Raw genomic sequence first — 24,202 nt, 5'->3', positions numbered from 1 at the left:
TTCTTCATCGTTGATTTCTCAGAGTTCCTGAAAGAACAATGCTGTGCTCTTGAATCTGCCAAGATACATAAAAAGAGCACAGGCTGCCTGGCTACAGACATAGCTGTACCGAGACCCCAGAAGAGGTCATCAATCAGCATCCAAATAAAATCCAATCCTAAGTGGAAAATCGCTCTAATCCCCCAGCTGTTTGAGATTCACAGGCCTCTGGCCCCTGATTAGAGCACCCGGACTCGAATCAATGAAATGCAGCGTCTGTAACTCAAGAATGCTGAAGTTTATCATGGCAGGGTACGCTTCACAGACTGTCAATGGAAATGGCTTTTTGGTGAAGGAAGCTGATGAGCATATAAATCACCCTGAACGGTGTAATTACCAAAACAAATACAAATGGCAAGTGTCTGACGGAGCCACTGCAGCAGAGAACACTTCCAGTCTCTTTTGTACAGGAAAGTGGCTATAGACATGTATTTATGTATTGAATACTTATTCATTTATGTAATTATCCACAATTTGGATTGGGAGTTGCATCCATGCTGTGAGAGGACTTTAAAACTGTGAGCAACAACTGTGACATATTTGGTTCTCAAACTATGGTGTAGTCTGTGCTGATCTACAGAATGAACCCACATGACATCTTTCCTGACATATGACAGGACAAGACATAACATCATGAAGCACATATATTATCTTTCTTTTGGTTTTAGTTCTAAATGATCCAAGCTGTATTTAAGTGGTGTTACTGGAATTAGATACAAGTTCATTCAATGGGGGTTGGTATACTGCGTGTTGTGTGGCCCCGGTTAAAGACAACACAATCGTAAAACATTTCATTAACAAAATGACTACTCACTTATGTTAGGACCTCATTACTGACATATAAGCTATCAATCAGTGAGAACCATGGTCTTCCAGAATGAAAAACACTTTTAATATATATGAAAGAATGTCTTTATCATCTGAATGCTTTTTTTGTGTTAAAGTTATAGAGCACTATTTTCAGAGAGTTTGACTGCATGTGACGATTTCATACTGGAAACACATTTCAAACCATGCTCTGGTTCAAGACCTAAGTTCAACCAATGTCATATGCTAAGCAGACGTTCTCAAGCTGTTGTTTTTTCCTTTATCTTCATTTCATTTTCTCAAAATGCATTTCAGATGCTTCCCAATTCATGCTTTCCTTTTCTGAGCGCACTTGGAGTTTGGAGAAAATAATAACAATACAAATTATCCATGCATCCATCTATTTTTGAAAACCGCTTATGCTGGTGAGGGTTGCGGGGAAGCCGGAGCCGAAAAATATAATAAATAATAATAACAAAAGGCATAGAAGAATGGCTAAATTCCATGCTTGTATGAGTTGTGAATATAATTGTGGTAAATCTGCACTTTCCCCATTGGGTTTCTGGCTGCCTACTTTTCTTACGCTCAATTTCACACCTTGCTCAGCACTCTATTCTGCTCAAAATTGCTTGGCTTCTATACAGTGAAAACTCTTTAAAAAGCGAGAAGGGAAAGCCGCCTTCACCATGCGCACCGTGTCTAAAAGATTCAATGCAATTAGATCAGTACTTTGTCACCGTGTAAACAGTATGTTATTTCGTGTAGTCATTTCACAAGGGAGAAAATAAGTCGGATTTGTGTGTTCATTATCTCCGCTGCCTTCAGACTCCATTCATGTGTGGATCAGAGACAGCCACTGCGGAGTGAAGGGGTGTGCTTAAAACAATGCATTCTGCAGCGGGCATCTTTTCACCACAGTGTAGGTATTACCGTAGCCTGCTCGGCTGAAGTGTCATGCATTGGAAGTACAATACAGCACATTCCACAGAGTGCTTAAGCAGCTCCTGACGTCTGACTAAGCACTCCTTTTTTGTTAACAAGCATGACACTAAGACGACATCAACAGGGAGAAGGGTCAAAGGTCGCCGTTGACCCCGAAGAGGTCAGGAGCCAGTGAAAAGTCACTCGAAAGGAGCTCTTAAAAAAGCTGTCAAATATGAGTTTGAATGAGTGTGACTGTTTTTGAACTACCTGGATGTTTTTGATTTACCTCAATCTTGACACATAGGGCTAAAAGTAGCAGTTCATTTGGTAAGGTGACGGAGAATTTGAAATTACATGGCATCAAAACGAAAGTATGTTCATAAATGCGTACATAAGTAAATTAATCATTAAAGATTATGTCAAACACTCAACTGGTGAATTAACAGGAAAGGTATTACATAGAAGCATTTAGTTATGAAAACCTAATGTATTAAAAGTAGATTTGAGTTTTGAGTTTTCATTTGGTCTGGACCACAGTGCTTGATCGTTTCCAGTTAAGCATTATTCGTTTTCAATTACGAAAGGAAAAAATGTTCTCATCATTATGAGGTAAAAAAAGACAGACAAGAACAAATAGACCTCTTCTATACCTTTAGCCACTTATATGAAACAAACCACATGTAGTTGGCAACAATATGGAAGATGACCTGTCTGGTAATTATAGGTCTGCATAATTGGAGAGTGACGACAGACTTCTACCCATCTGCAGACACTCAGATCACAGGTCTGAGCAAAGATACAACACTATTAGAGCCCGAATGGAGGTGTGCTAAAATGACCAGGACCTTTGAACTTACAGGATATTGGAGCAACCTCCTTAAACTCTTTAATGTCTTGAAAGTTGACCCCAAAGTGGCTGTGCACAAAGGAAGGGGTATCCAGGCAGCCTAGCTCCTTAAGATGAAAAAATGCTCTCCGGAGCTGAACCCTTTTTGAACCAGAAGTCTGTGGAATGTACGCTTGAGTCTTTGACAAGAACAGTGTAATTCTGCTTGTACTAGGCACTGATGTCCTAAGAGAGGTAAACTCATAGGCTTAATCACTGTGAGGCTCTGAAACTGCTTGTGAAAGGAAGCACATATATGCTTTGCCCGATCTGTCTCTCCAGTGGTACTGACTTTAATACAAATAAAGATGACCAGCTATAGACATGAACTGCCCATCCGTTGTAATGTAAAACAAAATACAAGAGATTCTTCATGAACGTGTCACATATCAGTAACACATTTGATCATGTAACAGGTGTTCTTAGCAGAGTAGTTGCATGCAGAGGATTGTTTGAAAGCAGTGATACAGACCTCAGTGCTTCAGGAACCAAATTAGCAATCTACACCACCCCAAATTATTCATATTCATGTTTTAGTGACATGGTGGGAATTATTTAGTTTTTATATTAGCAGTTCTTTTATAACTCATGTTACACTGGTTCTAATTGAACTACACAATCGCAGTGTTATAATATTTTTAAAGAGCCACTGGTGACTCCCAAGACCCCGTCGCCGTTTCACTGTTTTACAGCCTTATTGTTTTTAAAAATCAATTGTGACCGTTTTGTTTCCCACAATGACAAAGATGCACGTCTCCTCCTGTAATCTGGTTAGTGCTGGGCTGAGTGGGCTGTTGGTGAGATCTTGGCACTGCCCGCCCTGGCAGAATAATCTCTAATCCCACCCCAAGCGGAGCACAAGTCCGACTGGGCACCGTGATTAATAATGGCGCCCTGACAGCTCCGAACTGGAGGTCTGTTTCAGTTACAATTCGCCAGTAGGCTCTCAGTAGCTACAGATGGTAAAGCCGTTAAGGAGCAGTGAGGGAAAACAGATGGAGGGGTAAAAACGGCACTTTCTCTTCCAGTTACAGAAACCTGTCCCCCCTTGGTGTCAGAATCACGACTCGCACACTCCCTCGCGGTTCCCCTCGGCTCGATGTGGGGGCCTGCAAGTTGCCAAATTTATGATTAAAATGCTTGCAGAACATTACTTTATGAGAAATCATGGGAGAGCGCTGTCTGCTTCTGGCGTTTTCTTTCCCGAGACCCGAACACCACATTTATATGCTGCAGGGGAAAGCAAACTCCTCGGACTTTATTGGATCTGATGGTTCCTTTAGCCATTACTGTAAATTCTGCAGTCGGACTGTGCTGGAGGTCTCTCTGTCGGTGCTCTCCTTTCTGCTCGAGTGGTGCACATAATTATTTCCTATCAAGAGTCAAAGGCTGAAGCCCTACTCCCTAAACTGCAAATGAGTTTCTCGCGGATCTATTGTTCCCATGTCTGGAAATGTTATTCTGTGCTGGGACCCCAAAGCCACCTGACTTTAAGGCAAATGCACAGTTTTCAAGACGAGAAATAATACCAGACGAGCCGTTTGGGATTGAGATGCAGGGATTGTAACTAGTGAGGCAGACAGGTTTCCAAAACTATTGCCATAATATGGGAGTGAAAGATGTAATGCAAGCAGGCAGAACACATACATTACAAACATCTATGGCACAGTACAGATGGTGTGCATTTTTGCATCTTTCTTTATTGACACAAGCAATTGTTTATGAAAGTCTAAAAAGTCGTAATTATCAATGAGCTGGTATCTTGTTCTTGATGGATAAAGTAGCAAGTTAACAACAGGCATAAAGTGACTGTAACTTGAGAAGCTCAATTAGATGTTCTTTAAGAATTACATTCAATGTTAAATACAGAAGGTGCAAACTGACACTTTAGAGTTTCTGATACAACATAATTAGACACATGTGTCCTCTGTACAACTGCAGTCCAGTACTTATGAAAATAAGTCTTTGATATATATATATATCTCAGCACAATCTGGCAATAATTAAGCACTAATCACCGTCTTCCTTCAGCGAATGCACAGTACTTATATGCTAATGGGTGTGAGTACATTGTCCTGTGGGCATATCTGTCAACCGAGTGACATTCAACCCTGAGATCGCGCTGCTCCAAATAAAACTGCACCATGTTTGTACAAAAGCATGACCATTGTATATAAACTACAGGCTATTAACTGCAATACTTACGGTCTTGAGTTCAAACCATATTCAGCAGAATACAACAAAATTTACAGAATAATTGTCAGACGCAGCAGCCTAAATGAAATAATGATTTTGCCTGGAAGTGGATCTGTTAACTACATAATGAAGACTGTATGTAAAATTCACATCAGTCTTTAATATATGTATTTATATGTCTTACCTTCATCTCCTAGACTGATACTTAGAGCTGGCTTTCTGAAGACAAAAAACTAGCATGTAGGACCCAGAGATGCTGTCCGAGTCCCCTAGAGAAGACCGCTCTTCTGATTCCCAGAGACTCGGCTGCTACTTGATCTGCGACATCAAGCAGTCTGAACATATTACTGCCGCAGAGCTACAATTTGTGTGTGAAAACCACCAGACATAATGGTTCCAAAGCATGGCGATTTCATCAGACAAAACTAATGGCTTCATTAGACGAAGCGTGGAAACTCCCTTCCGTTCCTGCATTTTCCCCGAGGTGTGGAACAACTGGGGGCCTCTCTTGACCCACAATCACAGAGATCTGAAGGGTGCTGGAGACAGTGGCCAGGATCTCCTGTAAATGTTTTTTAGAAGTTTAAGCTCACATACCATTGCATATCATTAACACATCTGAGGATGCCATTATAACAAAGACATCCATTCAGCCGAGCTTATAAACATATGACCTTGAGGACAAATGAAGGACTTGATCTCAAATCAAGTAAAAAAAAAAATCCCTTTGGATTATCATACATCGATTAGAGGAAATCTACAAATCTACCGGAAGTGTGCATATTTGAAAACAGTCCAACTCATAAATATGTTATGCTGCATTATCTTTTTATATCAAACCATTAGCTATTTCTGTGATAAAATACCACTTTAAACCCTCAAACAGAGCACCCACAATACGTGATTCGTATAATGTTGAAATCTACAGGTTGGATAGTCAACGCTGGCCAGGAAGTAGTCTGTTTTCTCCTCACATGCGACAGCACTTCCCTTATGTCATGAAACACCCCTCCTCAAGAACATCTGTCCAATTCCATGTAGAACTTTATTACATTCTGTTTTGTGGAAAACAGCTACACAGGTTTAAAAGCAAACCCGCCAATGGCTAGGTCTTTCCCAGAGGTCCCTTTTCAAAAACAGACAATACGTTCCTGACAAAAGCAGACATTCAGCCTAAATGAAGAAAGAAAGTCAGACTCTGTCTCTACATTCTTTGGCTCATTCAGGACTCATTCAAAGGGGACTTTGCAGCTCCAGCAAAATACACTGACGTGGAATCTGATTTCATTACTAATGTTAAGTAGTCAAATCATCTACCCTGGTTACTAACTCTATTTCCGATGTAACTGGTGAAGCCTGCCAGAAAGTTAAAAAGTCACGCTCCATTGAATAATAGCCCTAATTGTTCTTTCATGAAAAAGTTTCTGCAAATAGAATTAGTTGCACATATGTGGCAGGAATGCCCATAAATCTTTATACATATTGCAAACTATTATAAGTTCCCTCCATTCAGATCCTTGTTTTGATTTCACCCATCTATCTGGCTGATTGGCAGGACTTTTATTTTTCCTCCTCTCTCCATTAATAGCTTATATATAGTTACAGGTTATTTCAGATGCTTTCTCACTCTCCTGTGTGTAATTTAAGCAAAGCCACTCACTGCTCAACGGCCATTTGCAAATAGCTTCATTCACACATGCAGTAGAGCAAGGCACAATGCTTTATGGGTTAATAGTATTGCTTAAAAAAGAAATAAAAAGTATTTTTATTGTTAATAGCAAAACGTTCAGAAAGTTTATACTGATTAAGACACAATTGCTGCATTTCGTTTTTAAATTAATAGTAAAGTCTGACAGCTGAAATGATCCTTTATATTAAAAAAGGCATGCTATTTCTTATAGATCCCTGGAGAGCAAGAAAGCTTTATGGTAAAAAAAAAAAGGATTTTGTGTTTTACCATTATTCTCAGTTAACTTTATTGTTAACAGTCAATTTAATTAAACTGTCTGCTTCTGTGAGACTTTGTCTGTGGGCTGGGTGTTTATAGACTGTCTGAGATAGATAATGTAGCCCCATTTTTTTTCTGGGCTACATAATGGGTTTAACACAACAGGGTCTCCAAACTAAATGAAACTAATGACAAAAATGACTAGAGCTAAGAACGTACAAGGTAAATAAGGTACACAACTACAAATATGTGTGCCGCTTCATTGGGAAAAAGCCACAGAGGTGATAAATAAATGCTACAGCCAGCCTTTGTTATCAGAGCCCAAGGTTATGCTTTTGCAACAGACTGATTTTGCATTTAAAATAACATTTCCTTTGAACGGGTTCTGATCTGTAAAGCATGTAGCAACAGTTTGTCTTTAGACAGGCGAGGAGCTGAGACTTAAGTGTCTGGCATGACAACCACAGTAACTTTGCATCAGATTGTATCACTGCATTACGTCTAATGGAACAGAAAACTAATCGCAGGTGATTTGCTGCAATCGGGGACTTTAGATCAACAGAAATCAAACCTGTACAATTTCTGCTGTCCCTTGATCCAGATAGGCAGTGCTTAGACTATAATTCATTATCTCAGCAGAGGTTTCCTTACGCAGATGGCCCTCCTCCTTGATTTTGAAAAGGTGTGCAATTAAAGCCGGCGAGGAACGTGGCTATGGGTGAAAGGGTGGTTACTGATTCGCGAAGTAGAGTGGTCTAACACAACTGTAGGATATGGCACAAACCTTGATGCGATGAATTACAACAGTGAGAAAAAGCACAGTGCCATAGACAATATTGCTGACCTCGCTGGCGATCTGGTGAAGACAAAGTCTGCGGAAGGCCTGTCGCATCAATCAGCTCCACTGAGTTTTGAAACTTAACTAAAGACGTTCCACGTAGCGGCAACTGCACACAGTAAATCAGGAAAGGACTGGCAAAATTGAGGTCAACTGTGGAATCAAACCAACATCTTACTGTAAAAGTGAAAGGGCTGCCAGGGCCTGTCTGCAAAAGAGGCTGCAACCCTGGGATTAAAAAAAGAAAGGTTAATTTCCTGTCTATAATATCTGAGGTCTTTCTGGCACAATCCCCTCGAGGATATGAACCAACTCTTTCCAACACCACATTTTCACAGCAAATATTAGATCACACACACATAAAAAAGCTTTAGTTGTTTTTTTTTTTTTTTTTTTGCTTCATTAAAGAAAAAGAAAAATGTCACAACCACAAACATCTGGCAAAATGGGCACCAGATAAACCAGACGTTTAGATACGCGTTGTGTACTACTCTTACAGAAATGACATCTCACAGCCAGACATTTGAATGGACTGTGGAAAAAGCTTTATCCCTGCTCTGTAAAGAAATAACCACTAAATAACACTCCCAGAATAGGCACAAGAACATCGTGTTTCCTCTACTTAAATGTTTGCTAATGCAAAACTGTAAACCTAAATATCGAATAAAAAATACCAGTCATGCACTAATCTCATAAGAGGAAGAGAGCTTTCCTTTTGAATAGCAGCATTTTCTATATAATTAATTTCCATTCAAAATGTAATACTTGCGAAATACGAAAACCTGGACAATACTCAACAATAGTTTTTTTAGGGGGGTTTTTGTGTTTATTCCATGAAATGGTTTGCCTGAAACATTGCTTCCATTAGTAAGAGGTTGCAGCAAAACTGCATTGATTTTTCAATTTAAGCCTAAATCAAAGCTTTTCACAAACCGGGTGGCTAATGTTTTATGCATAAACTTAAAAAATATATATGTTGAGCACAATAAAAAACCAAACAAAAAAAGTATTCCCCCAGAAGCATGACAGGTTAATAATACGGCCAGTCTCTCTATTCTTAAACACAATGAAATGGAAAAAAACTGGACAAGCATTTGGACAATAGGACCAGCAAAAGCACAGATAAATAGAAGTCCTTGTTCCGTCCCGAAGACTCTGAATAGCAAATCTCTTTCTACTCGACCACCGGTCCAGCCCGGCCAAGGTGTCAAGCCACTCTTCACTCTGTGACCAATTGTTTGTTACAGGAAGAGTCAAACGCCATGCATTTAACCCAGCAAAACTGACAAGTCTTGTCTTTAAATATAGCAGTCCAAGATTAGTGCGAAACCAACTGTAAATCTCTCAGAGGTGCTTTCTCTCTAGGTCCAATACTCATCTCAGCCAGCACGCTTGGACACAAACACATCTGAGCTCCTGGATTTTGTTTGCAGGCTTTTTCTCTTTTTCTCTGCTGGAAAAAAAAAAAAAAAAGATTTCGGATTCCAAATGGAGCCTCGAACCTCTGCCAGGCCGGCACAATTCTCAGCTGTTCTGTATTATGTTTTCTTTTGTTTCCCTTAATTAGTTCATAAATATATTGTCTCCAATGTCAGAATCAATAACTTTCTTGCCGTTTCACATCTAAACATTGGAATGTAAACTGAGATTCTGTGTCTTTTTAAATATAATACACTTGTTTACCTATTAGTAGGATTCTTTGAGTGTTCTTACCTCAGGTTTACTGTTTAGAATTCATTATATATTAGACACTCCAACAACATATATCGCATAGATTATATTAAATGTTGCTCACCTCAAACTGTTCCTATTTCTTATTTACTGCCCTTCATGTCCATCCAATCAGACTCTCAGACACAATCATTGCTGAATGCGCATATTCCTAAATCTGAGCTATTAAACACTAAAAGCAGACTTCAGCCACTTTTTACAGAAGCTTGTTAGTGAGTGTGCCTTTAAAACGAAGCAGATCACTTATCCCGTCTGAGGTTTAAATCTGAGGTTTAAATCCCATCTGTAAGAGGGCCTGCACACAAGAAAGGCAAAATAATTCATGCCACACAGTCGACTGATTATCAGAGCCTGAGACTGGTTCATTAGTGTCTAAAAGTATGCATTAACCCTGATTCTTTCCTTCTATTATGTGTAAATGTTTAAATGACTAACGACTCCCAGCATGCACAGCCTGCAACACACTGTGGCGTTTCCAAAGTTCTCACTTGCCTGTCTGATTGGGCCAGCAGCAGACTTCTAGACTGCCAAAACTGGCGTTCAGCACCTTTTACTTACTGAGCTCATCAAATATTCTGCGGACAAAGCTTTAAATCAGGCTTTTTCTTCTGAGCAGTAAAGAAACATATTTTTTCAATGAACGCATCATCATTGAGACGTTGATTGTATTGTAAAGCATTGTGTTTAATTTGTAGTCAGTGCTTTACAATAGTGCATACCTCTGGAAATCAAACCCTAACGAGACCGATTAATCACATCAGATGCATCTTATTGATATGATGTGCTTCGGAGTCTTTAGTTTGATTTAATTTTTCTTCTAAATTGCATTGATCATTGCCGAATCAAATTGACCTTTTATCCCTTAAGTGATACTGTATAAAGCAAGCAATTACTGATTGCATGATGTGCAAAGCGATATAACTACAATAAACATTTTGGAAACAATCAAGGCTTTTGTGCTTATTCATGGCATGGCTATATAAGGTGTCTCCCCCCGCCCCCCCATTATAAACAAGCTGCTTCAATGACAATAGCTGTATGGAAGTCCATTGCCAATACAGATTGTATCCTCAATTCAGACTAGGAAATATGTAAAATTAGTTTTTAAAATGGATACTTATCATTCTAACCCTAAAGTGGCATCAATGAAAGCATTCAATTTAGAATATTACTGTATACACTTTTTGTAATATAATGTAATACTTTGTGTAATATACACGCACACCTAAATAAACACTGTTCCCCCCATGATTACAAACTACGCCTTTCACTGCAGTTTGGATGTTTCAGACCTGCTGCATTTGTATGTGATTCAAAGCAGAGTTTAGGCAAACTGTTCATGACTGACAAATAGTGTTAAATCTGACAAGCAGACTGTTTTATTCCATCTTCATTTTATACAGGAGATGTAAAATAAATAAGACCGAATCCAAATGATTGTTAACTCAAATAAAACCCATGTGCGTGAGACATAGTCTAGCTGTCGCATTAACAAATCTACAGCAGGTTCACCCGCTCTTGTGCCAAGAAGAAACCAAATCTTACAGTAACAGCTTTTTTTCCATTTCTTTTTTTCAGGTTTCAGTAGCAAAACTCGCTCTGGGTCACATTTGAATATTGAAAACATGTATAAATGCGCCTTGAAAGTTGTATTTAAGACTGTATCCTCTGCATTGCGTATCACTAGTGCATTCTAGTAAATTCAAACTGATGTTTTTAGACAACTTGAAGTGAAGGTCCATTTATTTTCACAAGCCAGTCCTTGTAAGGGCTACCTTACATCGCCCTGAACCATTACCTGAATCAGACTTTGTTATTACATGTTTGAACTCCTCTTCTTACAGGACACATTTTTTACAGCCTGTCTTGTACAAAACCTCCTGCCATGTGTACCCTTGTCTTTCAAAAGCAAAGTGCTAATACACCAAAAGAACAAGCTAAAGATTAAGCATCTAGGTCAGTCTTCAGGTTTCTATGTGGAGATTCATCACTTTTTTACATCTCTGGTACAAGGCCACAGGTTTCACTGCATTCTAACCTTACTGAAGAAAAAAAAGGCTAATTTTGTAGGTATATAAAGAAGTGCTCCTACAAATACAGTGAGTGTAATAAAGAAAGAAAGTCACAGATTTCAAGAAAGTTGTAAATTTACAATGCTAACTGTGATTTAGAGCAGGCCAGACGATAGCCAGGGGTGAAATAACCGAGCAGAAACGCAGTATAGATCCTCGAACAGCAATGGATTGAAAGCATGTGCTGTAAGCGTCCCCTGATATTCCTGGCGAGTTTCAGCATTGGCAGCTACAGTAATGAGGAACCATTTAAATCGACATTCTGTAGCGATGAAAACTGAGAAAAAAGGGCAACATATTGTATGCATTCTCCTGGTCGCCCTTGCCTCGAAAACATTTGTAAATGTAAATGTTACTGTCAGAATATATTTTCCAGTTATAACATCTTACAGGCTTAAAATGTTCTGAACCACTTACCTACTTCAGTAATTTGATAATCCCCATTTTTGGGGGGAGAGGAGCAGGGGTTGACCCAGCTTTTTACAAATTCACTGAGGTAATTAGGGTTTGAATTTCACTATATGTTTTTTTATAGCCCTGAGACACACAGAGTTCCTAACAAAACTTGCTTGTGTTAAAATTATATTTAAAAAGGACAGGGGGCCAAATCCGCTGGCCCTCGACTTTTCTCAATTTCAAGAAAAACAAAAAAGTGTACATTTTCTGAATGACTCGTACGCAAGTCTTTTTAATCATTTTTTTTAAGCACCACTTTGCCAGGAAACTTGAGCACATTAAGTTATCCAAATCTAATAAAGTCACCAGATGAGGAGAGTGTGAACTCATTTCTGGTTGTAGGAGCGAAGTGTGAGGAATGAATCATCAAAGCTTTCTAATTTCAATTTAATTTCCAGTTAAAACTTTGCTCACTTAGGTCAGAAGATGCGTTCGCCCTGACAAATTGATTTCCACAATACAATCAGTTTTAGGTTTTACAAATAATAACAACAAAATTAAGCATAATTAGTGATAACGATTAAAATGGGCCACCATAGCTATATAACTGGTATAGCTGTCTGTCAAATTTGCACTAATGGACATGTCTAGCACAGTTATTTACTTTGAGCTAAAATAAAAAAAATGACTTTTTCAACCAGGACTTATAACAATCTCAGTTAAAGATCATGTAACAGGAAATCTAGAAGTCTGTTTCTTACCCATTGATGATTTTCTCAGTAATACAGGTATAATGCTTCGACAAGAAGCTCCATAGATTTATTTATTTTCAAACAATCATTACAAATCTAAAATAAATAAATAAATAAATAAACTCTTTTAGCACGGTGATATGTAATGGAGGAAACAAAACTCACTGTCCAGCACAGTAGAGGGAACAAGAATGTCTTAAAGAGACACGTCACAACCAGGACATAAAAATGTCCACATAAAGGATGATTTATCATTCATACGAGAACTGTAATTTTAATTTAATATCTCAGCTTCTCACTCTGGTTTCTCTCTAACCTGTATCTTCCCCCAAGATCATTTGGTTTAAAGTCAACAGATAATATAAATAAGACGAGTCCCTGTTATAAATCTATGCCTGAAGTACTACCCTGAGGCCACTTTTTTCGAGCAGCTTGTATATATTTGATTATGTGGACATTTCTCATACATGTGTTTTATACAAAGTAAGATTAAGCACATTGATGATACGATATAAATCATTCTCTGCAAGCTGTGAGCAAACGGCTTCTTTCATTAGAGCACCGGCTCCGATATCTGGAGGGCTCAGCCAGCCCCACTCAGAGTGGATCTCACCACGATAATAAAACATTGCGTGTTTGACACCAGTCCTGTTTGCCCTCTTCACATTTGTTTTTACTTTAATTTGGCGGTGCAGTTTTGCATTAGAAGCAGTGGTCACGGCCATGAAGTCATTCACAACTGCAGCGAAAATCTCTCAATTTAGGTCAATAAGGTCAACTCAGTTTCTGAAGAACTTTAATGTTCAATCAAGCTGTCTCTCAACAATCAAACTGTTTTGTTGTTTTTGATGTTTATTTTTCATAATTTATTATTTCAGTAACTAATATAACTGCAGCAGATGCATCAATACAATGATGACAAACTGACAACCTTTAATGTGGCCAAAATATGGGACAGGGATGAAAAATATTAAATAGTGATAAGCAATACATCCACACAATATAAACAATGTTTACAAAAGGGTCAGAGCCCAGGAATATGAAGGTTAGCCTTTTAAAAATGGTCCTAACAAAGCCTAAACACCCTGTACCAAAATTCCTGATTTTGTTGCAATAAGCATACAGTTTATATTAATACAAATAAACAGAGACTTAAGATATCGACTTAGTTTGATATTGTTTACAAAAACTATTCTATGGTTGCACGGTATTATTTTGATCTCATTTACTGATTTCTCGGTCGTGTTACTCTGTATGTTTTTATCCGCATTTGTCTACAAAACTAATTGGCCTCCTCTGGGACAGAGTCTTGCCTCGCTACGCTAGGGACTGTAGTAAACAAATGCACAGCTATTACGCTTTCAAGAAAGTCATGCTTCACTTTCCAAAAATGTGCTGACGTTTGGAACCTATGGCACCATAATTGCATTGGTGTAAATACTTGACTCATTGCTCAGTGACAGAAAGGGTTAGCAGATTTCACCACTTTGCACCATTTAAAGCCCCCTTTCTTGTTAGGGAAGACTAACCCATGAGGAATCATCCATGTTTCAAACAAGTATTAGAATTTGATTGCTTCCACATGTTTGTTGATTCATTTTAACGTTGGGCTTCAATCAGGTACCGATTGTTTAATGTAAATGCACATAAGAACTGTGTACACTAATGTAATATTAAGACTGCTTTGTTAGGGGGGCTTTTTAGAATAATTATCATAAAAGATCAAACTCCAAACTCCCAATCCAATATTTGTTAGAGGCGTTCTATTGGGTAGACACAAGCGTTCTCTGGGTCGATGTTTCAGTTTAATATGGGCCAAAGAGTAAAAACTTTTTTTTACTGGATGCCCTCAACAGATGAATGTGAAGAGTCTGAAATGTCTGCCCCGCACTTTCTGTAAAAGTACAAATGCTGGTAATGGTGTAATGAATTTAAATGGCCTCTCCTGACTTGTCTAGTCAAGTCATCCAATGCCAACCACACAATTTGTGTAGGGGGTTCCAGTTTTGGTTATCTGCAAAGTCTCATTTGTGCAGAATAAATTTAAACCATTTGGTTAACTTCCTTTACTTTTACAGTTCCTTGAGAAAGAAATACAAGAAAGTGAAACTCGGGGTGGTTTACATGGTAGCAGAAGTAATGATAACGGTGCAGATATGTAACATGTAACACAGCGAAGGGAAATGTGTATTTAGACAACCCAAGCACGTCATCACCTGCAGACTTCACAATTAGCACTCTCTCTGCAGGTCAGAGTTCATCTCTGCTTTGTCAGGCAACACATGCGGTATAGCAGAAACCTTGAGCTTTGGCATCCTGCACTGTGATGAACTGCGCTGCTTTGGGTCTTATTTTCCTTGAAGACGTGAACTGTCATCAGATCTGGTCCCTTTATTGAAGTTTCAGATTTGGAAAGGAAGTAAATATACCCTGGCTTGCAAAACAGTCTGGGGTGTTTCTTGTTTGGCTTGAGCATAAAAACAATCCATACTGAGAACTAATCCTTCCTTTGGAGTTTTAAATCAGGGACTAGACAAGGTTAATATGTAAGAAGGAAGTAAATATTACAATACTGTTAGAATCGCATACAACAGGGCAGCTATGATGGCAGTTGTTAACACTGTAGTCATGGTACTTTGTGTATCTCTATAGTTGTTATTTTTTCAGTGCTCACTGTAATGTTTGCTCCTGTTTTGACTGCGGTCATTGTAAGACCAAATATTAAAGATTTCTGCTTTTACTGTTTGTTTATTTTTCCCCCAGTTGTTATAGCTTTACAAAATATTACTAAAGAAGAAAATACTACACTATTTTTGCGGAAACTATTTTCCCCCCTGGAGACATCTAATTTAAATCAGTTTCTTCTGTTAGCAATCTGCTTCTTTTCCCAACTCCAAAGGGCCGCATCTGTCCTGCAACACGGATATCATAATTAAGGTGGAAAAGCAAATCCACAGTGTCGTCACTCGGATCTGGGCAAACAATTAAAAGAATATATATATATATATATATATATATATATATATATATATATATATATATATATATATGTATACACACATGACTTTGTTTTAATAGCTTCCCCCTGTGTAACGGACCTATCTCCCTAAAACAACATGCCAGACTTCTCTCCGAGTCCTGTAGTGTAACCATCAGAGGCACTAGCATGCAAACAGTCCCCAATTGACTGCTGGAGAGATCTGCTTTTTAAGACAAGTAATTGCAAGCAGCTGTCTGCAGGATCCTCCTCTCCGGACAAACAAGAAGCCGTGTTGTCACTGCTGAGAATTATATCAAACAGCAGTTAGCCGACTGAGAAAATCCACAGAGACTCCGGCTGAATTCTTCCAGCACTGTGATTCGGAATAATAGGCTTTTTCTTTCCGTGTAGCAACTATTGTATAGAAGGTACGAATGCCTTTCTTGCGGGATTCCTGGTGTCCCTATAGTTGTTCTGTAAACGAATACTCGAGAGGAGAGCAACTATATGCAGTACTATTTAAGCTTAAGTCCAGCTACAGAGGATAAAAAACTATCTATTAATAGAGCAGCTATACCAATCTCACTCCCAAATGTACATTAGGACACATCTAAAAAATGCTTTTAATCTATAACACAGTGGCAGAAGTGGTAGTCTAGGTCTCTGAAGCACTGACTGGAAAATGTTCTATTTTTTACCATGTTCTCCTGGCCTCGGTGAACTCTAATGTGTTTAACAGTTAGATAAGCAGCATTATCCCATTGGAAGTGTTACCTACAGTATAATACAATATAGAAGGGAGACCTGAAACACTTTAGACATTCTCTGTTTTGTTATTTATTTAGTAAATTGTGATATGCAGCTATTTTCATTCACACAATTCAGGCAAATCCAGATTGGATCATTTTTACTAAGCATGGAGCAGTGCTTGTATCTAAAACCAGAGGACACAGAGGAAATTATCTTTGTACATTGTCCATTTTGGGCTAGCACCTGGCCTTATGAAACCTTATTTTCTGTTTCCATCAAAGAGCTCTGATGCCTGTTGAATAAGGTTCAGTTTTTGCAGCAATTCCTCCTGGCCTCAATCCCCCTCAGATATACTCAGCAGGTGAACTTAAAGGGAACTGGTGTAGGAGGACAAGCCAGGAAAAGGATATGATCAATGAAAGGACTGCTTTACTGTGATTTTAATTGACTGAAGATATGCACACAAAAATCCTCACAGCAGTGTACATATTCCTTGCAGTGAAATCAACAAATTACACCCAGGGCAAGAAATCTGCAAACAAACAGCCTCGTTAGAGCCAATTTAACTGCAGCAATAAAAACAACTCCAAATGCCTTTCACTGTGGAATGCCTATTTTAATGCTTGTTGATTTTTTGGCTCATTTTCCCAGTGTACTTGTGTTACTGTTGTGTTGTCATGCTTTCATATTGTTTACACAATAACATATTTTGCACTGGAGGAATGAATTTGAGGATAAAATACATTCAGACGTCAAAATATCGAGTTGCAGCATGAGGGAGACAGTCTGCGGATGGGCAATGGCTGCCGTTCCTTATGAAATCGACGTTTACTAACACACTGTCTCCCCTGCCAAGTGACACTTGCACAATTTGCTGTATTTAAGCGTGAATATCTGTCACACGGGAATGCCGAGCAACAGACTTTTGCACCTCCTGGTCTCTGGCTTTGTTCGTGTATTATCTACAGCTCCATTGTTAGAAATAAATAAGGCAAAAGAAGCATAAAAGGGAATATTTCACAGATCACCTAGTGGAAGAAAATAAAGATGTGCTGAATGGAAACATACTAAAGGTGAGCAAAAGAGAGAGAGATAAATCACAAAGAATGGTCTGGAAGAGAATGTGAGCAGAAAATAAATCCAGCCACCCGGTCTTCAATCACCCCCGCGCTGCCAAGCACAAGAAAGCTGCATGGTGCTATTGTAATAGTTCCACTTGCGGTTTTAATTTGGAGCACTTTGCGAGAGCGGTTCAACAGGACACGTTTTTGAAATCTTTTCAAAGAAACAATGGGAAGCTGCATTCCTATGTCGCTGGTCAGAAGCCTGCTATACAAATCCATAGTGTAAACCATGGTCGACAAATCATTTCACCTCAGCTCGCTCTGGTCAGGAAAACATGCAAACCTCTCAGGGCTAGAAGCTCAGGGCTCAAACTAAACTAGTGTTTAATTGATGAAACTCTGAAAAGAAAAAAGACTAAATGCATTTTGCTGAAACAGAAGAGTGCCCTGTCAAGCTTCAGAGTCATTCTTCAACTGTTGCAAAACTTGGACCTCAATTAGCAGCTGAAGAGGGATGTGTTTGGGACTCTCAGAACCTGTTTTTATTGTCATCTGTTCGGTGAAGTCATTGTGCAGGCAAACAAAGAACAAGAATCCAGAAAGGCACAGTTTAGTGCTCTGATAAGCGCACAGCGAGAGCATAAAACGAAAACAAGAAATGAAAACAGGGGCCCGCGTTTGACAGTTTTCCTGTGGAAAGGCCTGTCAAGTAGGCAGGCCGAAGTTGCTTATTTAGCCAGCTTGAGCTCTCAGTGTCTCAACGGACACTTCCTTGAGAAAGCCTGAGCTGAAACTTTAACCGCTGTTATTTTTCTTCGGCGTGTTGCCTTCTCTGCCTTTGTTGTGTTAGCAGAGTTTTCCTGAATAGCATGCACAGTTGGAAAGGATTTGCAAATGCATTTGCTGGAGTGCAGTTGCTCTGTTCACACTCACACACAATAAGCGCTGGTGTGCAGAAACTCTCCAGCACATACGTCTGTGCAGCGTATTAATCATAGTTAAGGGCAATCATCTACTGCATCACTGAACGGCTCTCTCCCCAGTTTGTCATTTTGATAAAAACTGTCTGGTACTGTTAATAAAAAGAAAAACACGCATGTCTGACAGATTAATCTCTGTTTCTAATGTTTGCTGGTGTTGGTTTTGTTTTTTCATGTGTACACGCCATTAGCCAAATGCAGGAGCAGTGATAAGCCAGGTAATGATAAATGTATGCTTAATGGAAGTTATTTTCACTATCGCACCACTGGACACCTTAGCTTGTCACAATAAGCCGGAGGGAGTAACACCAAAGCCCCGGAGCAAAATCCTTCAAAAGAAGCATTATTTCCTAATCTCACAGTTTATCTCCATAAGTAATTACACTTTCACACTCACATAACTGCATTATGTCTAAGAATTCGCCTTACTATATATATATATATATATAAATTCATAATTCAGTGTGGTACAGTAATAGAAAAATCCTTCATATTTATGGAGCAACTGCTTTTTTGGGTATTTTATGGTTTTCTTCCCACAATCCTTTGTTCTGTCCAGTTTAACATTCCCATTGTGTTGAGCCACTCAATAGTTTTCTTTTCAGTAGCTCTACTGAAAAGAAAGTCAAATTGCAAATTATATGTTTGGATTTTTGCATTTCACACAACTGCTGCATGTGGTACGGCATGGCACTCACCATACTGGCAGCGGGACCCCTGGAACCCCGAAGGGCACTGGCACACCTGGGACCCCGTGTTCCCACACCTCCCACCATTGAAACAGGTCCCCATAGAGCACACCGCTGTGGAGACAAACACACACACTCACACAGATCTATTGCATTGATCTGAATGCCAGTGGATCCAGCCCAAAATTTCAGCTTGCTCTTTCACAACGTTTGATTTTTACAACACACACTCTTTGCAGTCAATCCTTTAAGTCAACTCAGACATCTGTTAATAACTTGTAAATAGAGCACAGCTTGTATCTGTGTTTTGTTATGCATTTCAGTCAGTTTGATGTTTATTTTTTCTTCTTTCATGTCAAAAGCTGTTAGCCCAAAAACTGTCACTTTAGTTCATCATCATCATTTCTGGTTAGTCTTTTGGAGTCTGGATTATTAAATTTTATACATATGTGTAATCTTCTGAAGGATTAATCCAGAAATGATTTAATCCATAGAACTGATAGCTAATAAAGTCATCTTAAATAGGTGCGGTAAAACAGCAAGGATCTCTCAGGACAGCTAGGGTAGTGGAGTCCCTGCTACAGCTGAAAACTGCAGTTTTTTAATCCTACTATTTTGCTTCTGCTGTTCATCTCATGCTGAAAGCCGCAGCCCTGGCAGTAGTTTACTTACGGTGTAGACAGCCCCTCTCGTCATTCTGCTGTGTCCATCCAGGGCAGCACTTGTACACCATGTGGATGTCCATGTTGTAAACCTGCCTGTATGCTGTGTAATAGCCAGTCCTGGAAGCACATTGATACACAACTTTGTCACATGTAGCAGCAGTACAGCCCGCTGCATGCAAAATCACATTCATATCACCTCTAACTACAAACTATTTTTTATCCAAGAAAGGCTGGTTTACGTACAACATCAAAACAAAGCCCCACCCACCTGTCACAAATGACAAACTATGGTTTCTGTTTGCTAGAATGAAGATGCTCCGTGCCAAGATAAAAGTGACCCAAGGGTTTATATGTTTGCAAATGGCAGGTGAGCTGATGTTTTGATTCCATGTAAGGTAACTTCAAAATCCCATCCTGTGTCTAAGTATCCCCCGAGATTATAGTAATGGGCACCCTAAGTAAAACGTTCATATCTAGTTTTTGCACCCAGACTCAATATTATTTTACCTTCTTTCATATCCCGCACACCACCTCTGACTGCTACAGCCCTGTTTCCATATTTTCACCATTCGTGTGAAGGCCTGGACACACGGCTGCCTATGTCCCAGCATGGCCAGCTCCCGCTCCGCACACACATTGGGCCTGCAATGTAGAATGGTCATTTTCAGGGCCTGCCAGAGATTAGAGCGTCATTTACAGTGGCTCGTTGAGGCCATGATCACATTTTGTTTGAAGAAAAATAAATAAATATATATATCTTTGTTATGTTGTAATCATGGGATAATTGATGGATGTTGTTATCTTATGATCACAAAATAATAAAGATCTCTTCTGGAATGGTTTTGATCTACACAGCCAGTCTCTGACCTTAGCTCCCATCTCTACACTATCGGACGAGGCCCAGACACTTTGCAGAGTTGTCAATGTCTCCTGTGCTAGAAGAAAAAGCATGGGTAATGTTGCACAGGGCTCATGGGAAATAAAATAAACACATATCGCAGCAATGATAAACTTCTGTGAGGCATTACAGTAAGGGCACGCAGTTGATAGAGGGTGGAAGGAGTGTAAGTACACTAATATACCTTCCTGGAGGAATGCTGTGCTCCAGGCAAGGTGGGAAAATAAAAACTCTGTGTCCTGACCTTTGAATTAATTATATAGGGCCCAGATGTCTAATGCTTGACAGGTGCTAAAACCATGCATCCCGGACAATGGAAAACGTCTTGTGGTATAGGGGCTGGGATGCAGGGGGATCTAAATAGTGCGTTCCAACTGTCAGGATGTGCAAACTTTGGGACGGGGAGGAGAAGGAATCTATGACACCATCCTTCCACCAAGAGAAAATCCTAAACCGCTTGGATTGGTTTTGCATCATCAGACACCATGGGCATTGAGAAATTAAGTAGATCCACTCAGGGGATCAACATTTTTCTGGAGTTGTAATACATTATTGACTTGTATGTATTTAAGAGTCTGTAGTCCCACCCTTCCACTCTCTGCTAATGGAAAACTGTCTCCATGATTTTGAAATAGGACTTCGCAGCCAGGACAGTGTGCCGTTATTCACAGAAATAAATCACATATCCCATCAAGCCTGGAGACTGGAAAAGGCCAGATGTTAATCCCCAATATCCTCCTTCACTAATAAGAGACCTAAACTATGAGGCATAATCTATCAAAACTAAGAGGAATGTCTTCAAAAGTGAAATGCACACTGTTACACACACCCAATAAAACACTAAAGGTGTCATTCTGCAAGGTTCATATGTCCTGCACTATAATGCACATCTGTTCGTTCCGAATTACCCTTATTTCTGTATACTTAAAACATAGAAATATATTTATTTTGACCCCATCTGGATCAATGCTGACTTTTTAAGACATCCTTTATCTCTGTAGTGGGACTTTATTTACTTTTTTGAATTCATAGCATTTCTGTAAATGATTTGGGAGTTCTGTTTTAACACTTTGTTACCACAGTTGTACTACTTTTACCATTATTTAGCCATCATTTATATACTCACAAAGTCTATTTTTTTTGGGGGGGGGGGGTTGTTGAAACATCTGAGATCAATGAAGTCAAATTATTACAAAGTGTTATGAGTTCTACATTTCTGAACGTAACAGAAAGGTGACACATTCAATTTTCATCTTCTGTATTCTATATACTTACTGTACTTACTGTATTTGTATCTCTTTTTATTCAATACCCATGGGTTATGGTACCCGAAAAGATTATTATTGATAAATAAGTATAGCTTAATTAATAATAGTTATTAAACTAATTTTGAAATAACCGGTTTGTTAAAAGAGGATGTGTATATGTTAAACAAAAATGATTATGCCAGTTTAGAAATATATTTGTAGAGGCGCATATTTAAGTATTTTACCTTATGCAAGGGTGTTAATGTTGTTCCTTTGAGACTATGAACACCTTTCAATATATATTGTTAAGCCCAAATAAACTAGTATACATGTAATAAAGTCTTGTTTTAAAATATATATTTCTCAACCTGGAAAACACAGTTAATCAGAATTGTAGTTTTCACAAAACATAAAAGGGACACACTTTCCACCCTGATATTAAGCACTTTCAGAGTTTGTGCATGGTGTTCATGAGCCCTTGTGATGATGGTAGAAATGAGGACACAGAGAGGACGACATCTAGCGACAGCAAACCGCGTTTCTTTATTCTTCATTCCAGGGTTGAAGAATTAAATTAATGCAAAAGCAATTTAACTGAGCGGTACGTGCAGTGCAATCCAAACTAATTTTAAAAACATGTATGCCACCACCCAAGACAATTAACAATGAGGTTCATTATCCAAAGTGAAGAAAACAGCGCAGAACACATTTGTAATCATGTTGGCTGGTTTATAAGGTTTTATGTTCCTTTATAATTGTGTGCAACTAGTAAAGCCTGCAAGATTGTGGTTTTTTAAAATAGGATTATGGTTGAACATATCTAGTTCCCTTATAGTGAAGGACATGAAGCAACCAAAAGCTGTCAGTACAACCACATTTTTTCTCCAACGAAAACTACCCCAGAACACCTTCGTTTAAACAGAATAAGCTCTTTGAGATACATAGGCAGAAGCAACTATTAGAAAAGTCCAATTAAATTAATTGGGAACACAGTAATATCAAGAGCAACAATGTACGTGACTTTAGTTATAAAGCAGCAGGATGACAACATACAACAAATCATAATCCTAATGTGCTTAGGGATGTTTCCTGTTCTCAAATATATTGCTCATTAGTAAATATCTATTTATTAATTCAGAAAAAATAATTGGTCCTCATACGTCCATTCACTTCACAGCTCTCCACACTTTCTTAACCGCAAAGAATGAGAAACACACTAATAAAGAAAGAAATGTGCATTTACTTACATGTCAGGCTGAAGCTCCACAGACAACGTTGTGTCCAAAGTGCTGAACAACAAAATGCACCAAAACAAAAGTTCAAAAGACATGGTGCATCCCTATCCCCCAAAGCAAATGCAATGAGAAGAAAAATAAAGTTTCTGATGGATCAGTTTGGGAAAGTGCTGCTGCTTCAGTCACAGCACAATCGGGGATTGTGCAGAAAAGCTGAGCATCGGTTTTGCAGGTTTGGACGCGCTGATGCGCAGAAAGAAAGGGCTGCCTGTCTCTCTGTGCCGCTGTGCGTATTTGTGCACAACACTTGTGTGGGAATCCTATATCTCCTTCCTTCTGTCCGCCAAGAAGAGGGGCTGATCAATCACTCATGTAAACCCAAGACCTCTTCCCACACTTGACCAGCAGAGGGTCCATGTGATCATCAGGCACCATGGCAAGAGCATGCAGAGATGGCTGTCCCAGTGGTTTACAGCGGGACAGTGTAAGACCCCCTAATGATGGGCCTCACGGGGGGGTGCTCAAGCCTGTTCAGTCTGTAGGTAGATGCCACAAAATTAAATCACTTTTTTAAATCAACCTTTGCATTAATGTAGATATTGTACTATATCACTAAAGTCACATCTGTTTGTGTATGTATTTGTTTAAGGGGGTAGTGGGGGATTAAAGGGGATCTTATTTGATTGGTATGTTGCGTTGATGAAATGTGTAACTGTAAGAAACGATTTATTTGTTGTTGTTGTTGTTGTTGTTGTTGTTGTTGTTGTTAATAACACAATCTATAGCTGTTCAATTCTTATTAGATTTCCCTCTGAATAAAATAAATAGTATTTTCTTAAAGCTGGCATAGACGTCTGAAAAAGGGAAACCAGTAAATTGTAATATCACCCACTTGTGAGCTGATTGTATATGGTAAGCCTTTTTAGTGCATTGTCTATTTTATGAATATTGTAAACCTTACAAGGTTTTACTACAAGAACCCAAGGGGATGCTTTCACAAAGTTATGCCAAAACACAAAATTCATATGTATCTCCTTGTGGAAAAGGGTATCACACAACTATCACTCTCAAAACGTTGGCGATTGCATGCTACTCGTTATGTATT

General features: G+C 39.0%; 1 protein-coding gene across 1 annotated transcript in view; it reads right to left on the bottom strand.

Annotated features, from left to right (window-relative positions):
- The window catches only part of egfem1 (EGF-like and EMI domain containing 1), a 63,389-nt gene extending 39,902 nt beyond the window's left edge, over positions 1 to 23,487 (bottom strand). Inside the window, exons 1-4 of the mRNA XM_066709685.1 lie at positions 23,110 to 23,487; positions 20,225 to 20,359; positions 19,725 to 19,834; positions 19,062 to 19,166 (exon numbers count right to left, since the gene is read on the bottom strand). Of these exons, the coding sequence (XP_066565782.1) occupies positions 19,062 to 19,166; positions 19,725 to 19,834; positions 20,225 to 20,359; positions 23,110 to 23,192 (433 nt within the window). The 5' untranslated portion in view covers positions 23,193 to 23,487. The remainder of the gene's footprint in view (positions 1 to 19,061; positions 19,167 to 19,724; positions 19,835 to 20,224; positions 20,360 to 23,109) is intronic.
- Between the last annotated feature and the right edge of the window lie 715 nt (positions 23,488 to 24,202).

Source organism: Amia ocellicauda, chromosome 7, assembly GCF_036373705.1.
Source record: "Amia ocellicauda isolate fAmiCal2 chromosome 7, fAmiCal2.hap1, whole genome shotgun sequence".
Lineage (NCBI taxonomy): Eukaryota > Metazoa > Chordata > Actinopteri > Amiiformes > Amiidae > Amia > Amia ocellicauda.
Note: the sequence above shows the minus strand (reverse complement) of the source record. Positions and strands in the feature narration are given on the sequence as shown.